General features: G+C 39.1%; 1 protein-coding gene across 1 annotated transcript; it reads left to right on the top strand.

The window, feature by feature from the left end:
• The first annotated feature begins 1,408 nt into the window (after nt 1-1,408).
• Nucleotides 1,409-20,881, top strand: LOC130070393 (gastrula zinc finger protein XlCGF28.1-like). Its single transcript, XM_056234772.1, has 2 exons — nt 1,409-1,829; nt 19,860-20,881. The coding sequence occupies exons 1-2, from the start codon at nt 1,487-1,489 to the stop codon at nt 20,828-20,830; spliced, it is 1,314 nt and encodes a 437-aa protein (XP_056090747.1). The 5' UTR covers nt 1,409-1,486; the 3' UTR covers nt 20,831-20,881.
• Nucleotides 20,882-21,844: the final 963 nt, after the last annotated feature.

Below are 21,844 nucleotides of genomic sequence, written 5' to 3'. Positions count from 1 at the left end.
GAATTTAAACAAATTTGCATATCGTGACGCCACTGACTGGGTCTTCAACTCATGCCTTTGGGCGCACCATTGCGAATCTCATTCTGATACAGGTTATAGACAACAAACAATTTGAAATCTTTGTCAAAAAACATGTTTATTGCATTAATTCCAGCTGCATTCATTTGGGGAAAAAGAGTGGATTTTCAGAGGGAAACAAATAAATTAATGACTAATCTCACCAGCGCCGCGCCGACCAATAAAACAGCGCATTTGGCACTATTCGTTTAAATTGGACCCATAAACATCTGCTATTATTAACGGAAATCAGTGAGGTCAAATGGCTAGGCGCATTGTAGAAACTATATTAAGTAGTCCTGACATATTATGGAATGGTCGATTTTCTTTAGTGTAATTTAGTACATTTCGGTATGGGATGTGCTGTTTTATTGGTCAGCGCGGCGCTGGTGAGATTAGGTCGCGCAAGCAAACACTTCCTCCCTGCGCTGTCGAGTCTGTCGCGCTCGCGCGTCTCGGTCCATTCAGCCACGCAGATTAGCTACATGTCCGCGCTGCGCGAACTCTGTAACACCCCGCCGTTTCGTCCCACTTTGGGTGTGTTTGGCTTCCCATACTTATGTGTGTTTGTCAGAGCCTGCCGTTGCTGTGTGACGCGCGTTCGCGGCGGCCATATCGTGACGAGCTGCTGGACGCGCTCCGAGAAAAGGCCGTTAACATCTATTCCCTATTTGACCATTAAGAATTTCGAATAATGAGCGACTAAATGTAGGCTCATACAGACGTATTTCACAAGCAGCCGCGCCGCAGCCATCATCACCGAGCGCGAACCATTGACAGTGAATGAAATGAATCGAACGCACAGGCCATAGTGTGACATGCGTAAACCAATGGTGTAAACATAATCATCATATAGATGACGCCACGGGTTTTTATTTAAAAGAAAGAACGTAGCCTGCTTACTATAATATAATTGATATTTTATTGCATTTGTATTAGTTGTTTGAAGAGTAAAAAAAAATCGGTCGGTCTTAATGCAAATTTACAACCGGCAAGTCGGTCGGACTAAAAGGGAAAAAAAATAAAAAATTGGGTCGGTCCTAAATTGACAGGGTCGGTCGGGTTACGGCAAACAAGAATATTTTTAAGGATGGCCTTAATCACACAATTTTCCTGTATTAATAATGATTAATCGTGATTAAAAATATCAGATTTTTAAAATATTTTTATATTTAATAATTTCAGTTACTCTACAAATAAATCTTGGACTAATTCCACATGTGCTTCAGATGCTATCATGCTGGAGGCGTTCCCCAAAGTGTCGTCTTCATCGAAAGGGAACTGGAGCTGATTTAGGCGCACCCAGAGAATCAGTTTTGATGTGTTTTTCTTTCTGTTACTTATTCTCATCCTAAACAGGACAGTGTCCAAACACACAGAAAAACTCCTGGTGAAGCGACTGAGATCCATGTGACGCAGTATTATAAAGATGGCGTTTAAAGAAAGGAGTGAAGACATGAAGATTGAAGAAACATTCAGAGTGAAACGTGAAGATACTGAGACACAAACTGAGATGGTGTTTATTAAAGAGGAGAGTGAAGACATGAAGATTGGAGAAACATTCAGAGTGAAACGTGAAGATACTGAGACACAAACTGAGATGGTGTTTATTAAAGAGGAGAGTGAAGACATGAAGATTGGAGAAACATTCAGAGTGAAACATGAAGATACTGAGACACAAACAAAGATGGTGTTTTTTAAAAAGGAGAGTGAAGACATGAAGAGTGGAGAAACATTCAGTGTGAAACATGAAGACACTGAGGAACACACAGGTTGGTTTCATTCTCAAAGCTGAACTCAGTCATTTGATCCTTATTAAAATGTCCAGCTCTACGAATGAGTGATATATTTGAAGAGTGTCCGAAATAAAGTGGTTTTATTTGACACAGAGCGGGTCGCCTCATGTGGACATGTTGAGATCACAGGACCAGACAAATACTAATGCTGCTTCAACCTAAAAAGATCCGACTTCCATGTTGGACATTTGTTATTGCAACGTCACGCATTAAATTAGGCAAAATAATACAGATTTATTTATTGGGAATATACTACATACAATTATGAAATATGTAAATAGGAGCACCAGCACATTCCCCTTAAACACTCACCTAAAGGATTATTAGGAACACCTGTTCAATTTCTCATTAATGCAATTATCTAATCAACCAATCACATGGCAGTTGCTTCAATGCATTTAGGGGAGTGGTCCTGGTCAAGACAATCTCCTGAACTCCAAACTGAATGTAAGAATGGGAAAGAAAGGTGATTTAAGCAATTTTGAGTGTGGCATGGTTGTTGGTGCCAGACGGGCCGGTCTGAGTATTTCACAATCTGCTCAGTTACTGGGATTTTCATGCACAACCATTTCTAGGGTTTACAAAGAATGGTGTGAAAAGGGAAAAACATCCAGTATGTGGCAGTCCTGTGGGCGAAAATGCCTTGTTGATGCTAGAGGTCAGAGGAGAATGGGCCGACTGATTCAAGCTGATAGAAGAGCAGCTTTGACTAAAATAACCACTCGTTACAACCGAGGTATACAGCAAAGCATTTGTGAAGCCACAACACGCACAACCTTGAGGCGGATGGGCTACACAGCAGAAGACCCCACCGGGTACCACTCATCTCCACTACAAATAGGAAAAAGAGGCTACAATTTTTAAGAGCTCACCAAAATTGGACAGTTGAAGACTGGAAAATGTTGCCTGGTCTGATGAGTCTCGATTTCTGTTGAGACATTCAGATGGTAGAGTCAGAATTTGGCGTAAACAGAATGAGAACATGGATCCATCATGCCTTGTTACCACTGTGCAGGCTGGTGGTGGTGGTGTAATGGTGTGGGGGATGTTTTCCTGGCACACTTTAGGCCCCTTAGTGCCAATTGGGCATCGTTTAAATGCCACGGCCTACCTGAGCATTGTTTCTGACCATGTCCATCCCTTTATGGCCACCATGTACCCATCCTCTGATGGCTACTTCCAGCAGGATAATGCACCATGTCACAAAGCTCGAATCATTTCAAATTGGTTTCTTGAACATGACAATGAGTTCACTGTACTAAAATGGCCCCCACAGTCACCAGATCTCAACCCAATAGAGCATCTTTGGGATGTGGTGGAACGGGAGCTTCGTGCCCTGGATGGGCATCCCACAAATCTCCATCAACTGCAAGATGCTATCCTATCAATATGGGCCAACATTTCTAAAGAATGCTTTCAGCACCTTGTTGAATCAATGCCACGTAGAATTAAGGCAGTTCTGAAGGCGAGAGGGGGTCTAACACAGTATTAGTATGGTGTTCCTAATAATCCTTTAGGTGAGTGTATATAATACCGAAACCAGAGCGTTGCTTTGTCTAGAGTGCAGGAAAGAAGCGCTGTTGCCAGATTGGGCTTGGTCGAGTTAGGGAAAAAGTTTGGATGTCTGCACTGCACTACATTATTTTTCTGTGATCATTTATGTATTAAGATAACATGACTAAAAATAAAAGCGAAGGAAAATTGGGCTGCTTTTTATTTTAAAAAGCATCCCGATTTTTGTCCACCGGCGGGTGCTTATTTTTTCGGTCCAACCCGATTAAAAGTGATGGCTCTTCATCGTGAGTGACGGGGTTTTAGCGCAATTTTGAGAGTGTATCTGTATATTCAAGCGATCGCAATGCCAAAGTGGCCTGAACAAATTACAAGTTACACCGTGAAGAATGGGAGAGTGAGCAACTACCGAAGGCTCTTAGTAAATTATAATTTTAACTCTGAAATCAGGGCACGATTAAATGACTTAATCAAAATATATGGACTCCTGTCCAGCATCAGGTCATCTTTTAAACCGACTAAAAAATCTTAGGTGCAGTTTAGTCTTCGAAATTAGTCATCAGACACAATCGCTCCTGGCAACAGATGCATAAGGGATAGCTAGCATGTTATCTTAGCATCAAAACATAACAATTTATTTGAGTTTAAGATTGTTTTTGTTTTAAACTCACTATATAACGGCCAGTCCCGGTCCTATACCTCTGTCCGGTGGCATTCATAAAAATACAATATGACCCCCAACCCCTTAAACTGTTCTTCAGAGCAGTTTCCCTGTCAACCAACAACAGTGAGTTGAAACGTTCAGTAATACAATAAAAAAAAGATGTGCATGAAATGAAAAATTTAACCTACTATTAAAAGTAGCCTAATATACAGAAATTTAATCAATAAACGACTTGCGTGCTTTGCGTATAGGGAGGACCGGCACTGATAAGTGCAGTCGAGTGTTTGAAATAACTTCCTTCTGAGATCTGCTCAGGATTCTTATCATAGAATGAGGAACAAAAATATATTAACTTCTAGTATTCTATGCAATAATAAAGTCTATGCCGATTAGCATCGAATTATACTTATTCATTCTTATAAATACCTGATGGCTTTAAGAATACAGATGGTTAGTGACAATAGGTTCGACTTTATTTTTATAGTCCACTTTAGACATTCTAGTAACTATAAGTAACTTTTCAACTACATGTCAACTAACTCTCATTAGAGTATTAGTAGACTGTTAGGTTAGGGTTCGGGTTAGGAGAATAAGTTGACTTGTAGTTGCCAAGTTACTTATAGTCAGTTGAATGTCTGCTGGGGGACCAACAAAATAATGTGTTAGCAGATATTAATTAGACAGTCTACTAATACTGTAATGACAGTTAGTTGACATGTAGCTGCAAAGTTACTTAGAATTAGTAGAATGTCTAAAGTGGACTATCGAAATAAAGTGTTACCTGACAATATGGTTATATTGTCTCAATCGTGTGTTTGCTGTCATCTTTATTCAGTCAAAATGTTTCTATCTGCTTTTTATTTAGCTGGTGTGAAAGCTGGATGACTTTGTGCATAAGGGACTTCATGTCATAAGTTTTATGACTTCTATGAGTCTCACTTGTGGACTTTCTGCGCGAGGGCGCCCTCTAGCTTCGTTTATGAATGAAACCCATTACTTGTGTGTTTAGCGCTGCATAATCCTCACAACACCCCTATTTGGGTAAAAATAGAAAGAAAAAAATACTCCTCTCAAAAGAAATGTGAAATAAACATGAGAATCCATGTGTTTTTCTCAGAATGAGCACAGTCGTGGACTAAAAGCCCTGAGGTACAGAGTTTAGTAAGGAACTCTAATAATAAGTGTGCATGAGTTTTTTCTCAGTAGATGCATAAGAAAATCATTATTATATAAATTTTAAATGCATGGACTTAGTTTTTGATTTGCATACCTTTTGGTAAAATTAAAAAATTACTGTCATTATAAGATATTAAAACTTTTACCTTTCTAATGTATCAATACTAAATAAAGGGACTCATTAATTTACTCATGCAATATAAATATATATATTTCTGTCATGACAATTCTTGGAGACATTGGCATTGATGGATATGGCAATTTTAATGTATTTGGTCTTGGCACAATAGGCTAGATCTGCTAAGCTGCTGCTGCAGAGCAAGTACAGAGACTTGGCTACTGCCAATACATTCACAGACATGCTAATTTGCATATTTAAACATAAATATTCTAAAAACTTGTAATACAAAAGATATTTGTCTTAATGTCAGTAATCAACTGGGGAAGTTACATGCTGATATCTATTAGGTAATTTTTTCCCCTATTCACCTTGGGTGTCTCCCCGTAACTGCATTTCATGATCAAAGTGATTCCAGGCATTACTGCAGTGCGTGCTTTCCAATCCAGTTTCACTTTATTTCGCCGGTCTGGAAGGCGTGCTGTCTAACTCTAACAAATCAGATCTCAGGAACCGCCCCCAATCAGAAAAAAAGATTTTTTTTTAAGTCAGGGCGATCATCGTTTTCATGATCGATCATCGCTGTCACTAACGAGTACTCGATCACTCTTGCCATCCCTCCTATTGAGCTGAATTTAAACAGTACAGATTGCATGATGGAGAAAAGCAAAACTCTTAAGCGCTCAGTCAGAGTCTCAGTGAGTGAAAATATATCTATGCAAAACTTATACTTAGCCTCTAACACACACACTGGCGAGTAAAATCTAAGAGTTTATTAGCCAATTGCTAATGATAGACATTATTTAGTCGCCCAGAGTGAAAATTTTGTCGCATATGCGAGTGATTTACTTGCATTGTGGTGATGTTTGGCTGGACGCTAGTTTAGACTGGGGTAGAGACTCTCCAGACAGCGTAGGATGGCCTCCCTCTGTTATTTTTGATGTCTGGAAGCTCTCTTGGATGGTAATGGTTTGCCCCAGTTAGGGATGTCACGGTACCAAAATTCCAGTAGTCGGTACCGATACCATTAAAATTTTACGGTTCTCGGTACCAATTTCGGTACCACAGCAAAATCTGTTTGAACTATTTTTCCAATTTATTTAACTATTTGAAAAAATATATTAAATTCAATTCAATGACTTTATTATTTATGACGGTAAGTTTATGAAAGCATTGAAGGCTACATGCTGTTTAAACGAAAATATTGATGATATTGAGAAATGAAAAAGTGAAAAATAAGCAACCTTCTATGCACACATTATTATTAGTAGTAGTAGTATTTTTAATTAATGGAGACGTAGTTAAATATATTGTACTGTAGCCTAATATAATTATTTCTGCCAATTTCTTTAAGTTAAACCGAACTTTTATTTTGACGGGTTGCCGTGAAGACCTTGAGTTTCTGTGCGTGTATGATATGACGATAGTTTTTCTCAAATGAAACGGTAAAATGCTCATGAAGTGACTCTCAGAGTGGCTCTGGAGATGAATTGAATCATGAATCATGTCATCATATCGTGAGGCAGCAGAGACTGAAAACAGCGCGAGCGTCACTCGTGCTTCAGTGTGTGTGTGTGAGGAAACGTTAAATGAAACCGCGCGTCTGCGCCATTCATTCACACAGAGACAAGCAGAACATGCAGGGTTAATTTTTAAATAGTCTTTTAAACAGTCTACCGAATATACCCGGTACTACTGAAGTACCGGTACTTTGATACTAATTTCCACACATGGCTCTTTCCTCCTTTCTTATCAACAAGTGGATTTACAGCCACCACATCAGCAGCGCCGCCGGTCGCCATGTCTCAGCGCTGTCATGAAGAGGACGCAACTTCACGCCCTTCGTGCATGCATGCTCGTCCAGAACCGGGTTTGACCGGGTACTCGGTACCACCGGTACTTGGTACCGTGACGTTTACATTTTTTTAGTACCGACTTGGTACCGAAGTACAGAATATTTTGACAATACTAGCCCCAGTCCAAATCAATGACTTTTAAGTCACCTCATGTATATACATATGTATTTGTGTAAAATTGTGGATGACTGTGTTCGTCAGCCACCACCAAAGGCCATTTTTGACCCAGGAATGCTTTGACCCAGAAACCCTGAGCGCATTCTTAATTTCATTATTATTTAATACAGCACAGAGACTCAAATATTCATTTAATCTAATTTTAGAAACAAACTGGTCTTGAACGTGATTTTATAACTGCACAGTAAAGCACTGAACTCACCTGATATCTTTGAGTTTTAAACCTTAGAGACCACTCACCCTCATGTCATTCCAATCCTTATATCTTCCTTCTGTGGGAAATTAAAATTCTTAGGCTGAACATTAGTCCTAATCACCATTCACTTAAATTATATGGTGCAATGAAAGTGAATGGTGACTGAGGCTAACATTCTGCCTTCTATCTCCTTTTGTGTACCACAGAAGAATCCCAGCTAGCAAACATTGTGCGGACCGAAGACGGCCCGATTAGGGCTAAAACAATCGGCAGATCCCTGCCATGAATCTATGTCCGATTGCTCTGCGAACGTGAGACAGCTCTCAGGTTTAATCAAAAATGTATTAATTTGTGTTCCGAAGATGAACGAAAGTATTACGGGGTTGGAACAACATGATGGTGAGTAATTACTGATAGAATTTTCATTTTTGGGTGAACTTACCTAAGCTGACTACGTCAGACTTCGTACTTCCGCTCAATTTCAATTTGCTTCTGTACTCAGTCTGAGACAGCGACCTATCTCTCAGTTTCAAAACAGCCGGCCAATCAATGAACAGAGGGCGACTGAGAGCTGTGACGTAGAGGCTAAGCGCCGAGTTTAAGATTGGGGAAATTGAAAACGACCGCGGATATGGAGATACGGGATGGAATTTGCTCTGTTGTGGAGAATATTCCCGCCATTTGCAAACTGAAGCCCGAACAAGAAGAGTGTTTGTTAAACATTTTGAATGGAGGTGATGTTTAAGTTGGAGAGAGAGGTGATTGCGTTATGTGATTGGCTTACGGGTAACCAATGATTTTATACTTCAGACAAGCGCCTTGACTCTGTCTACGAAGCAAAGCGAAGTAGCAGAGTTTGGTATTACCAGGCTAGAACTTACCCTTTAATTCGGTCCCACTGCGTTTCTGAGTTTTGTCTACATTGTCTGCCTGTTCGCCCTCTGGCTTCGGCCACCATCCCTATCAGAGGATAGCTGGTGATGAGGAGCTCTATTTCCTTTTCTGTAGGATCTTTGGTCAGGGCGTTCCGGCGGACTGCATCTGAGAAAACACAAGACAGAAGAGGGCAGCATGACCATATGATGTTACTCAGCAACCACCAAAACTTAATTTGGATTTCACCCCTTTGCAGTTATCCAGCACTGACACTCAACCCAGAACCACACTTTTCAAAATGAGTCCTTGGAATGCAGGCTTTCGGTTGGCCCCACTCAAATTAATGAGTCTCGCCAGCGAGGTGTTCATTGCTCTTTTCAGGACCCGCCCCACGGTGTCTTTAACAGTCATGCCTCCGACCATTCCAAGGACAACAGTCTGAAACAAAAGACATGTACCTCATTAGTTATTTAAGGAATATAGCATGAGTGAGAGTGGGGAGTGACTTTTAGGAATTATCTGATTAGTGCATCATTTAACTCACCAAATTTTTCTTCACCTCTGGATTCTTTAATGTCTCCTCCAATCGTTGTAGCTCCTCAATAGTCGAAAGTGGGAGCCCGAAATGTGTTGGGTCTGGCGTGACGTCTGGAACTGCTTGACTGCTGGAGATTTTTTGGAGCTGCACCAGGATGAGCAACTGCTGCTCTCTGATAGAATCAAGTTGGTGATGATCTCCTTGGCAATTGCTGTAAGACATAAGAAAAAGAAGGCATAGCAGATTAGTAGCAAAACATTGTACGTAGATATGTCAGAGTAAACCGAGAGAGATCCCTTTGTAGAATTCCTACCTGTGGGCATAGCCTCCTCACAAGACCTGTTTTGCGTGCCATATATGGGTGCGTGTGCTAAAAAAAAAGTAAAAGATTTTTTAATCTCATCACACATACCAAAGTGATTTTTTCCTCCATGAGCTACAGAATATTCAAGCTCCTTCCTCCTCCTCTTCACTGCTGCTTACTATTCTTCTACAGCCTCTAACATTTATTACATTGGGATGTCATTTTGTCATTCAAGTGAGTAGGAAATTATATTTAATACATTTTTTTAAAAGTTGGTTTTGTCAGGAGGTTGGGGGGTGCATTGTAAGGCCCTCTAGCTTGCGGCCTAATTGTTTGCCCAGGTGTATTGTGACTTTTGATGCAGCCATTCAAAATTATGGGCCACTCCTACCAATTCTTTCTCTTCATGTACTCTGGCCTGTTGTCCTCATCTTCAGTATTTAGATCAGAGTTAATTGTAGCCTCTAGCAGCTTTGCACAGGCAATCTCATACACGTCTGTCAACACAAATGCAGATTAGGTCTAAATGGAAGGGCTCCTTATGACTTTAACTTTTGCAGTAGGGTTTCAATTCAATAAGTGTGGAATTGTGTAATTTGAGAATGAAGCATTACTATACCATGTGAATACATCACACAGACTCTAAATCGAGTCCAGTCAGCACCTGGCATCACCCCATCTTTAGTTGCCCTACGCAGCTTTGCAAGAGATACAAAAGGGGGCCAGAAACTTTGGCCTCCTTTAGCCAATTAGAGTGGACAACTTCAACCTCCTTTGAATTGACAAACTCCACGACATGATACATTCTATACTACTGTAGAAGAAAAAATGTAAGTCGCTAGCTACAGAACAACAACATATTAACATACAGCAACATTTTATTGTGGTAAACAGTGGCATAAGTAACGAGCCAGAACAATATCTCTAAAAATTACACTTAATCTATCTCAACACAACAATTAAGCCTAATGTAAATGCAACAAAGGCATTCCCACATGTTTATCTTTGAAGGGGAGGAGGACATATTTACGAAGGCCATCATCAACTTTAACGCACTTCAAATTATCTGACAACTGTGAGAGAAGAAACACGCCCAGGCTAGATGAACTGAGGGGATATGTGTAAAATGGCTCAACAGCATGGCACTGATAGTACCCCAAGTGCAAATTACCTTCAAGCACGATGATATTCTGAAGCAAGCCAATGTCATTACCTATTTTAATACAGTTATCCCCCTCTGTAATTTTAACACAAAATTGATCCGTGTGCAACTCTTGTAGCCTAGAATATTTGCTTCAAAACTATGTGAAAATCCTCCTGCGTACTCATTCAGATAAAACAATATATTGATTTAAAATTTGTAAGACATGTTTTGTGTAAGAAAGCTCTATGCGAGGAGGGCGTGAATCATCATAAATATTGATGTGTTTCACACCTGACAAAGACCCTCCCATAATGGCTCTATCAGGTGCTATCAGGCCCTATCATTATGAGGAGCCTTGCACAAAGAATGAGGAGACACTTAAAAAAGAATGGCTTTTTGATTGTTTGGATTTATTTACAACACAACATAATCCAAAAATACACAACAAATGACAAAAAAAAATCACATTATTGAAAATATTCCTGAAACATGGTACATACCAGTCATTTCAAAGGTGTTTGATTTTTCACTTTACCATGTTCATGTACAGAGTCTACATGGTAAAGTCAGCAGGAAAAGAAATAAAGTTAACTTGCCAAGTAAGTCAGCAATAAAGGTAGCAAATAAACTTTTCAACCTGCACGCATTTAGCCAAAGGTAACGTTAATGTTAGCTATAGTGCTAGTGCTACTTCAGTTTGCGCCATAAAAGTACAACTAAGCCAGCTTACATTTTGTTCCACTTTATTTTCTTCCACAGATCAAAGACTGTGCATTTCTGCTTAAAAAAGTGGACCCTACGCAGTGTAGGCTATATCTTAACCCTCTGGGGTCCGCAATCACGCCGGCGTGATCTGCTCGCTTTTTTTCTTATCAGTGCAAAAGAGACTCAAAATACTCGGTTGAGTTTGATCTTACATATAAGTGTTATACATCATTAGATCCTGTTAAGTTTCTATTTTTTTTGTGGATACTCACAATAAAAACAAAGTGTTGTGCTTTTCACCAAATAAAGAAAAACAAACATGATGCGAGTTCTGCGTTCTCTCTGTCAGTGAAGTCCATTCTGAAACGCGTCCTAAGATTAACTGTAACTCCGCGATTACTTGTCACACAGGCACGAGAGATTTTTCTTTATGAAGCTTGAATTCTCTTCTTTTAAATGGAGTAATTTATATAAAAAACAAATATTCTCAGTTTATGCAATCTGTATGAAAAGAGAGTGCTGTCAGTATTTTTTTCCCCAGCTCATTACACTTCATTACGCGTTAATCTGACACGCCCACGGAGGACGCGCGCTATTCAAACGCAAATGTCGAGGCAAGCCATGACAATGCCCACATCAGCCGTTCCACCGCGGCGGTAAAATGTGTGGTGTATTTGCTGCCTTTTACCGCTAAGAGGCGCTACAATCATAAAAGTGTTAGTTTATTCCGGTTTATTCTCTCTAATGCGTAATCTGCTGCCGCACCGCGCTGATTCAGAGCAATTGAAAGCTGGTAGCAGAAGAATTCAACAAGTGAAACGTAGTTAAAATAATTCATAATCACAATACTGAAATTAGGCTACTGAAATGTAATTGAATAAATAATGAAAACATTTCAACATAAAACATTGCAATAAAAACATTTAGGCTACATGAATGAGGCTTTACAACTTTAACAGCGTACAGACGGTAGCTCAGTGATCAACGCAACGACACGAGCTTCGAGGAGCTTCAATGACCCGAGATCGAATCTCAATGTAGCATACATGTTGTTAACCGATGTTGTCCTACAGCGTTTATATTTTCCCACCTTGATGCTTAAATAGTAACTGTTTATAACTGTTTACTTATTTAAAGTCAAGAGTTTTGTTTAATTATCATTACAACATAAATTTGCTACATTCCTGTAGAACCGCAGCCGCTGCACAAACGACAAAAACTGATGAAGGAAGATTGTCAGCCGATTGCATCAGAAAATGAAAAAGAAGAAGCTGGTCTTTAGTCTGCTAAATTATTGTGTAATGTAAAAGAACACAAAAATTACTTAAGTTTGAAACCAAGTTCGAACATTTCAAGGTTTAAATAAAGTGTCGGGACAGTTTTTTTTTAATTTAAAACAGGGTTGCATCGGGTTTAGAGTTTATTTCTTTTGCGATGCAAAATAAGAAACACTAGGCTTAATCTTATTCTTGCGACATTTTAAATTTGTATTGCCAAAGAAATTACAGCTAAATTAAACAATTAAAACAGTACAAAACGAAAATTGTCCGAAACATAATTAAATTAAAAACATGCGTTTCTCTTTGCCTCTCTCGCACTGGATCTCTTTTTAACAAGTTTATTTAGTCTCCCTCGCTGCGCGCACCGGGTCTCTCTCGAAATTAAACATCAGGGTAAAAACACATCAGCTGATAATACTGTATATGTCGCTGCGTGTCAGCCATACAAATCACGAAAAAATTATTTAGCCTTTAATTGTTGCTTCAAAGACACAGCATGCCTTGTTGAATTCACCTTACAATAACTTCAATTGAAATTTTGTGTGAAAAAAACTTTAAATAGGCTACAATAAATAAACTACAATATTTATAATTTAATAAGATATGGGGCACTACATTTGGACAGATTTATCCTTACAATAATTTTGCCTGCTCATCAGGCTGGCTATCCGACACTCTCCATATGAAAGAGGAACATTAACACCTTTGTCCAGCAACTGTCCCTCCAACCCCCCACAGGCTATCTGAGTCTGAGGCTGACTTAACACAAAGAGAAGTCGCAATTCACACTTAAATCGCTATTCTAGACAGTGTTGATAATGAAGGAATTAAATGATTTAAATTACATGTAGCCTAGTGATATTTCTGTCATAAAAGTTTATTACTAAATATTTCATTATTTCAATAATTGATTAAATAAAACTGGTTTGGGACAGCTTTTTCCAAGCAAAACTAAATATAATCTGAAAAAACGCTTGTTAATTTGTTGTCATGAACAAAATGTTCAACTCAATATTAAAGTCTACAGGGATCTTTGGATCCTTACAAACAGGCATGCAATTTGTGAATTAAGTTTTTATTTTATTTTGTATTATTCAAATAAACATCGAAACACGGTGCTTCGTGGTAATGCTGCTAAATTAAATAACATTTATATAATAATTATGAACTTAAATGAAACAATATCGCAACATTTCGACAAATACATTATTTGATCTGTTTTTACATTTTAATTCAGGGCGATTTAGCCTATACATTTAATTAGAGCGAGATTTTCACCCTTGTCTTGTCATTTTCTCGTTGGGAAGCGCTTACATTAGGCCTACATGTTTGAGTAGCCTATCCTCTGTACCTCTCGTTTTCATATGGATTAGCCTACATAATCAGATAACATTTATTAGCCTAAATATTTAGACATTTAAAGGCTTTAGACATAGCCGATTTCTTATCGTGACTGAGCTGAAGTGGCTTTCGGTTCATTTTTGTGACGCGCAGTTCCCGGAGACAGAGACGACAGATAAACTGTTTTTGTCGTTAGCCTAATATGAATACAAGTTTACAGTTTTGAACGATGTAAGCTACTCTACTCTTATCTGTATGACCAAAAAATTACGGAGTCGCCTATTAAGTTATTTTAGCTGTTAATGAGAAAAATAAATTAATCTAAATGAACGCTCCGCCGCGTTTGTCGAACACTAACTCACCATGCCAGAATAAAACCCGACTTTAGAAAAATGCATAGGGCCACTCGGCGTGGTGTGCCAAAACACTTAATTATAAACTTCAATATTTCATTCAAAATATTCAATTCAATTCAATTCAAATTTATTTGTATAGCGCTTTTCACAATACATATTGTTTCAAAGCAGCTTTACAGAAAGTGCATTTCAGAAATGTACATAGAAGAATATAGTTAGTTAATCAACATGTATTACAGTTTTTCTCGATTGCTTAAACACATTTCTTGAAACTATGCCTCGTATTCTCAAAACAGTAAACACAAATCCATAACGTCTCACCCAATTCCCCAAACATCCTATTTTCAGGTCAAAATGAAGCTCTACACTCAAAACCATTCACTCTTGCTGAAAAACCAAACGTTGCCCTCAGACAGGACACACAAGCCCTCAAAAATACACACACTACAACATAGTCTTACACACTGGTGCTATACATCCAAAACAACATTTCCAAAACTGGTAAGTCATGTTGCTTGCTTTTTTACTCTCTCCTACTCTTACGTAAGATGTGTGTGAGCATCATATGACAGTAAAAGAGCACACACAAACCTTATTCAAATCTGGAATTGTATTGGAATGGTAAAGAGTGTTGGTACATGCCTCCACTCAAGGATACAATATGATGAACAAGTCTAAGAATGTTCCACATATGGTTGAAACACCATCATTGGCCTAGAAAGATAACATTCTGGGAGTCAAGACTATAAAGGAGAAAGGATGCCCTCCCTTCACTGTCACACTCTGCAGCCACTCTGTGTGACTGTACGACTGCTGGCCTTTTCTTGCAAGAACATAAACCTCATCAAAGACAATTGGAAATGTTTGTCTCTTATTCAGTGATAGAAATGTGTTTGCCACCACACCTTCCTGAAGGTTCTGATGATGGAGGCGACGGTGAAGCGACTCAAATTTGGCTGTACTCTTTGCCCAGCCTCCCTCATAGTCATATGGACAAGGACATGGCCAACTAAAGTGGCTTGAATTTCATCCGAGACTGCTTGTCTTCTTGCCCTTGCCCTTCCTCCTCCTCCTCCTTCTTCTTCTCCTCCTCCTCCTCCTCCTCTTCCTCTAACTCCTCCTGTTCCTCTTCCTCCTCCTCTTCCTCTCCCTCCTCCTCCTCCTCTTCCTCCTCCTCATCCTCCTCCTCATCCTCCTCGACCTATTGCTTAATTTCTCTGTGGATCCATTGTTCCAAAACTCAGTAAACTAATTTTTATCTTTTATAAAAGATTGTATAAGCTTTTATCTATCTATTGAAGGATCTGACTGATGTGTGTTCAATTTTGACTCTTAGTGTTTTCACCTGGGTAATTGTGTGCTAACTGAGCTGAAGCTGTGCTGACTTGAGTGAACAATTTTGAATGCTAGTGCTTTCTAAATGACCATGTAGTGTAGGCAATGAGAAATGAAGGGATTTGTGTGTAGAGTTTTGCTGTGACAGTTCAACAAATCTGACTAATGTGTCAAAACAGGGGAATAGTGTTCATAGTTCAGTGAAATGGGTGTGCTTTTTGATAAATGGCATTATGGTTTTGAAATTTTAGCTCAAAAGCCTGGTTATAGTGTTTAAGCAATCGAGAAAAACTGTAATTTAGGGCATAACATATCGCCGGCGTTGAGTCGTCTCTTTACAGGCGTCGAGTCGTCTCATCGCAGGTGTTGGAGCATCTGAAGTCTCCGTGAGAGGCTGGATACAAACTGGAGCTGACGAACGCTATTTACCTCGGGACTAGCGTCCCGAGATAACAGCAGAAAGCAGAAGGGAAATAATTAGCGTAGCTGCTGTTCATAATATTAATGCAGTCGATCTGATTCAACAGTGGTATAAAAGGTAAGCATTATGTGAATATAATCTCAACACGCTTTGTGAAATTTTTAAAAGCCGTGCATGCATTAGGGCCACTGGAACTAATGAACAACTGAAACGCTGGTTTTGATTTTATTGTTTGTCGTTTAAACGTGCCTGTTGCATATCTCTATTTTATATATTTGATATTGGTGAAGTAGCCTATAGCATTGATTAGCTCTGGAGGGAGGGGTGTGGGGATTAAAATAATTCAGCAGAAGCAGGGATGTTTAGACCAGAAGGAAATCCCAGTCCCCCCTGGCAAATCACACTTTACTTAAAACCATGTTTTTAAAAACTCTAGGTTGTAGGGAACAGACCTCTCTGCCATGCGCGCGCACGGTTTGGAGCACAATATCTGTCTCGCATGCACGCTCGCTCTAGATAGATTACGGGATATTTGAACTAATTTGCGGTATAACTAGTCGATCACGAGTGGCTCAACAGGTAGATCTATAGATAAACTATTTCTTTCAGGAATTTGACCGACCGGGTTGACACTTCAGCGGGAGAAATCGGGGGTGTGGCGTGAGAGCCTGGAATCAAATAAAAAAAAAAATATATAGCCTATATATATAGGCTATATATATTTTTTTTTTTTACAGAACTGCTTTTTAAATTACGATTGGTAGCCTATTATTATACAGATGCAAAGTCGTTCTGTTGGATACTATTTTGTTCCTTAGTCTAAAATGGAAATGCATGATAATTGTTTTATACATATAAGCAAAAAAACTGTATGGTGTAACAGAGTTTTAGAGCTAGACAAATCTAAATAAATATAAAATTTACAGAAGACCATGTTTTTGCGGGATTTGAACCCGTGTCATCTTGGTGATGAACCGTAAGTTCTACCGCTCGGCTATGAATTTTCTCACTGAGAAATACCTAAACGTCTGTTTCTCACATGAGCGAGAAAACGTTTTGTCTTGACTTTAGCCTGTGAGTGTTTAACCTTTTACAGTTTTAAAAGATTATATCTTATATAGATTATACCAACAATTTGTTGTAGGCTTATTTGGAAATTACCATAACTTGTAGTATTTCATCCTTATAGGCTACTGTTAATAGACATTAGCCCCACTTACGTTTTGCTAAATGTCCCTTTGCGCCACCTGGCGGTCGTTTCGCGAACGACTTTGAAATGCGACTGGTTTATTTTTACCGCGGTGGATGGCTAAAAGGTGTGACTAAAAATGTGCTTTTGGCTTTCATTTATATTTTGATTGTTTGTATATATATATATATATATATGTGTGTGTGTGTGTGTGTGTGTGTGTATAAATATTTATTTATCTATATATATATTGTCCTTGCATTCTTTCTTGTGTGACACCCCTGAATGAAAGGCTCATTAGTATGCAGTCTGCTCAGGTGAGAACTGCCTAATTATTCATGAGGGGGTTGGGCCGTTCCGCCCATCCGCATATTGCCTTTGCAAACAAAAAAATGTTTTTCACAATTTAAAACAATCTATTGTTTTATGTGAATGATAAGGCAGAATGATTTTCAGATCAATTTGAAGCAAAAACTCAAGGCGACAACATCCACTAGTCAAAAGTCTTGTGGACAGATATTTAGTATGTTATTTGTGGCCTTATATTAGAAACTTTAGTTTTTTCAATAACCACGCATAAACAATATTCTCTCAAAAATACAAACATGTACATACATGTTGATAACATATTATGGTAGCCCTGTGTGTGCTATATAGAGTGTAATTTCACCTGTGCCATTAATATGTTTATAAGCAACTGAAAAAAGCACAAATGTCAGAGCATGCCAAAACATCTCAAGGACCCCGAAAACACCTTAGACCCCAGAGGGTTAAAGAGAGTGCAAATAAGTGCCTGTCTGCCTGGCGGAAAAAAAGATACATTGTAGACATGCTCATTTTAGCTCATATTTTAGAGAATGTAGTTAATATTTTCGTTAATAATGATTTATCATATCCACCCGCGACCCACCGAAATTAATCAGAATGTTATTTTTATTACTTGACCAGCTTAATCCGGGGATTATCCGTAGCGCCCACGCTCCGTGACATAACCCCGATCCGCGCATCACTAGTGCTCGTAAATAATATTCATGTAAATTGCATTCAATAAAAATGGCGTCTAGCCTACAAAGTGACTAATTCTTTGCCAAGCTGCAACGAAACCATGAGCTAACAGTCCAGCTAGTCAGCTACCTTCAGTTAAATAGTGTTAATGTTAGCTATAGCTTCGTCCGCGCCATAAAAGGTGGAGCCACTTTTTTATATTACCCCCAACTTGCACTACTTTACTCGGACATGATAAAGAATTTTCAGTTGTTGTCCTAATGAATAATTCTTAATTGAATTTGAGTTCTGAATTCTTTCTTTTCGTTTCATCTGGAGGAAAGCACATGTTGAAGGAACTGCACAAACAAAGTTTAAACACGGATCGATAATAATAATAATGGAGATGAATCTGTTGTTGACTCCTCTGAACAGACCAGAGACGTGGAACTTGTATATTGCTGCTTCCTACCTAACAGACGAGAGACTCAGAACATGGTGTATGTAGTTCAATATGGAGTACCACAAGGCTCTGTACTAGGACTGTTGCTTTTCACCCTGTGCATGCAACCCTTGAAATATATCCTTAGGAAACATGGCATTAGTTTTCACTGCTACACTGAAGATAGCTCTATACGTCTCCATTGTCTTGTGTTGTTTTATTATTATTTATTACTACCTGTAGACTGCTTTTAACTGTACAGCCCTTTGGTCTACTTTGTAGTGGAAAGGGCTCTATAAATAAACTAGACTTGAGACTATATTTCTTTGCGGCCTGACGTGACGAAACATACCAAAGTCGTCTGCACAGACCCCTATGGCCAGCTTCATCTCCATTTTTGTGTGATGAATCCCGATCTTCAATTAGAAAGGATGAATATTTTTGAATGATACAAAATCTGAATTGTGATGCAGCCTGAAATCATAATCACACCATTTTTGTTCGTTTAGCCAGGGGAGAACTCCTAAGGTTTTTTCTTCTCGATTTCTGTCACCCCGATGGAGTTTGGGTTCCTTGCCACTGTCGCCTTTGGCTCTCTTATTTAGGGATACTTTATATTCAGCAATATTATTGATTTGACTGCACTGACAACACTATTGGATGAGAACAGAATTGTGCTGGGCATCACTGTTTTCTGCAGAGCTGCTTTATAGTCAAATTGAACTCGATTCATAATTGATGAAATGTTCACAGTTATTGAATGGAACTGAACTGACTTCAGCTGAACAATGACACTATTTTCTTTATATAGCTGCTTTACAGCTGCTTTACAGAAGAATTGAATTCTGTTTGCATCATTGAATAATTTTCTGTGTATGGCCGTAAAGCTGATTTGAAGCAACATGTATTGTTTAAAGCGCTATTCAAATAAACTTGACTTGACTTAAGTTGACTATCTGTTAATGTCTTAACAGTACAGGATATTCTCTATCAGGATAGAAATGCAGAATATTGTATCGTGTCTGTTATTCTCTTACTGGATGGACTGGGTCTCTTGAAAAGGTAAATTATCCCGTTATGATGAGGAGGATTGCAATTTGGTGCTTTTCACTTCCAGAACTGTGATTGGCTATTGACAACAGAGGTGACACACACTTCCATAATATACCTTTGGCAGTGGAAAAAGATTTTGGAATGTGTTCTAAAGAAAGCAAAACGTTGTGAATAATGAGAACATTTTCTGAGATTACAGGCAACACCTCTTTCAGTAGCTTAGTGGGTATAGGATATAGCATACATGTTTTTGGTTTTGATGCTTTAAATGTGTTAATGTATTGATCTCTGTTGTTTTGTGCCATTAAAGTTGGGTTTAATAGTATTTGTCTTTTTTAGATCTGATGGCACTGAAAGTGGAGAGTCAAGAACTAAATGAAATGGAAGAGAAAGATCAGTATGGGGAACATCATGATTTCATAACTGGAGAAAAATGGAGCACTGGAGCAAAGCCATATAAATGTAATCAGTGTGGAAAGAGTTTCACGCAAAAAGGAAACCTTAACAAGCACATAAGAATTCACTCTGGAGAAAAGCCTTTCACCTGCCAACAATGTGGAAAGTGTTTCACTGATAAAGGAATCCTTAAAATACACATGAGAATTCACACTGGAGAGAAGCCTTTTACCTGCCAACAGTGTGGAAAGAGTTTCACTCAAGAAGTAGTCCTTAACAGGCATGTTAGAATTCACACTGGTGAGAAGCCTTTTACTTGTAAATTGTGTGGAAAGAGCTTCACTGAAAAAGGACACCTTAAAGTCCACATAAGAGTTCACACTGGAGAGAAACCTTTCACCTGCCAACAGTGTGGAAAGAGTTTTATCAAAAAAGCAAACCTTGAGGATCACATGAGGAGAATGCACAATGGAGAGACGCCTTTAACCTGCAAATTGTGTGGAAAGAGTTTCATTCAAAAAGGACATCTTACAGGCCACATGAGAATTCACTCTGAACAGAAGACTTTCACCTGCCAACAGTGTGGAAAGTGTTTCACTCAAAAAGGAAGACTTGAGAATCACATGAGAATTCACACTGGAGAGAAGGCGTTCACCTGCCAACAGTGTGGAAAGAGTTTCATTCAAAAAGGACATCTTAAAGGTCACATGAGAATTCACACTGGGGAGAAGCCTTTTACCTGCACATTGTGTGGAAAGAGCCACACTGATAAAGGAAACCTTAAAAAACACATGAGAATTCACACTGGAGAGAAGGCATTCATTTGCCAACAGTGTGGAAAGAGTTTTGCTCAAAAAGGAAACCTTAAAAGGCACATGTCAATTCACAATGGAGAGAAGCTTACACCTACCTAAAGTGTGGAAAGAGTTTCACAACAGAAATAAACCTTGGATATCACATGAATATATCTGATTCACACCCGGAGAGAAGCCATTCACATGTGATCAGTGTGGAAAGTGTTTCAAACATAAAAACATGGGGCTCAGTGGTTCATGTAGGTTGTCTACAAACCAGAAGGTTGGTGGTTCAATCCCCGGTTCCACCTGACCAAGTGTCGAGGTGTCCATGAGCAAGACACCTAACCCCAGCTGCTCCCGACGAGCTGGATGGCGCCTTGCATGGCTGACACCGCCGTCGGTGTGTGAATGAGTGAGTGAATGGGTGAATGTGAGGCAAAATGTAAAGCGCTTTGGTGGCCATTGGGTCTGTGAAAGCGCTATATAAATGCAGTCCATTTACCATAAAGGAATCCTTAATTGCCACTTGAGAATTCACTCAAGAAGTGTGGGAAAAGTTTCAGTCAAAACAGACACTTAAAAAGTCCCCATGAGTTGTCACACTGGAGAGAAGCCCTTGTAATTTATTTAGCCTTATTACACGGCTCTTTGGAATACTTGATTCTGATTGGTCAATCACGCCATCCAGCGGTAAGTAATTCCCAGATAACAACCTCTGGAAACAGAAACACAGGCTCATTCGGGTCACTGAAGTCAGCAGCGCTATACGCCTGCTAGGAATGTTTTTTCTCCTTGGAAGTTTTGGATTTGGTAAGCTTATAAAATATTAAAACTCAGTCAAGTGAAATGCCGTGTAATAAGTGGTATGACTGTATAGCGTATCTCTTAAATGTCCGTCTAGTCTGAACTTGCCGCGCTAGCAACTGCTCTGTCCGCAGAAGCTTTGCGTTAATGAAACATTTCAACTCCGATCAATATTTTGTGTCTAATTATTTACTTATGTGGCAAGTAGCCGTGTAATAAGCGGGATAATGTACATCCAGCCAGTTGTTATCTCAAAATAAACCCCCTTCAGGTTGATGGGGATCCTGATCCTGATCACCCTTTCGGGGGTTTATTCTTGGAGAACAA

The sequence above is a fragment of the Rhinichthys klamathensis genome, unplaced genomic scaffold (genome assembly GCF_029890125.1).
Source record: "Rhinichthys klamathensis goyatoka isolate OS25496 unplaced genomic scaffold, OSU_Roscu_1.1 h1tg000018l_1, whole genome shotgun sequence".
NCBI lineage: Eukaryota > Metazoa > Chordata > Actinopteri > Cypriniformes > Leuciscidae > Rhinichthys > Rhinichthys klamathensis.
Note: the sequence above shows the minus strand (reverse complement) of the source record. Positions and strands in the feature narration are given on the sequence as shown.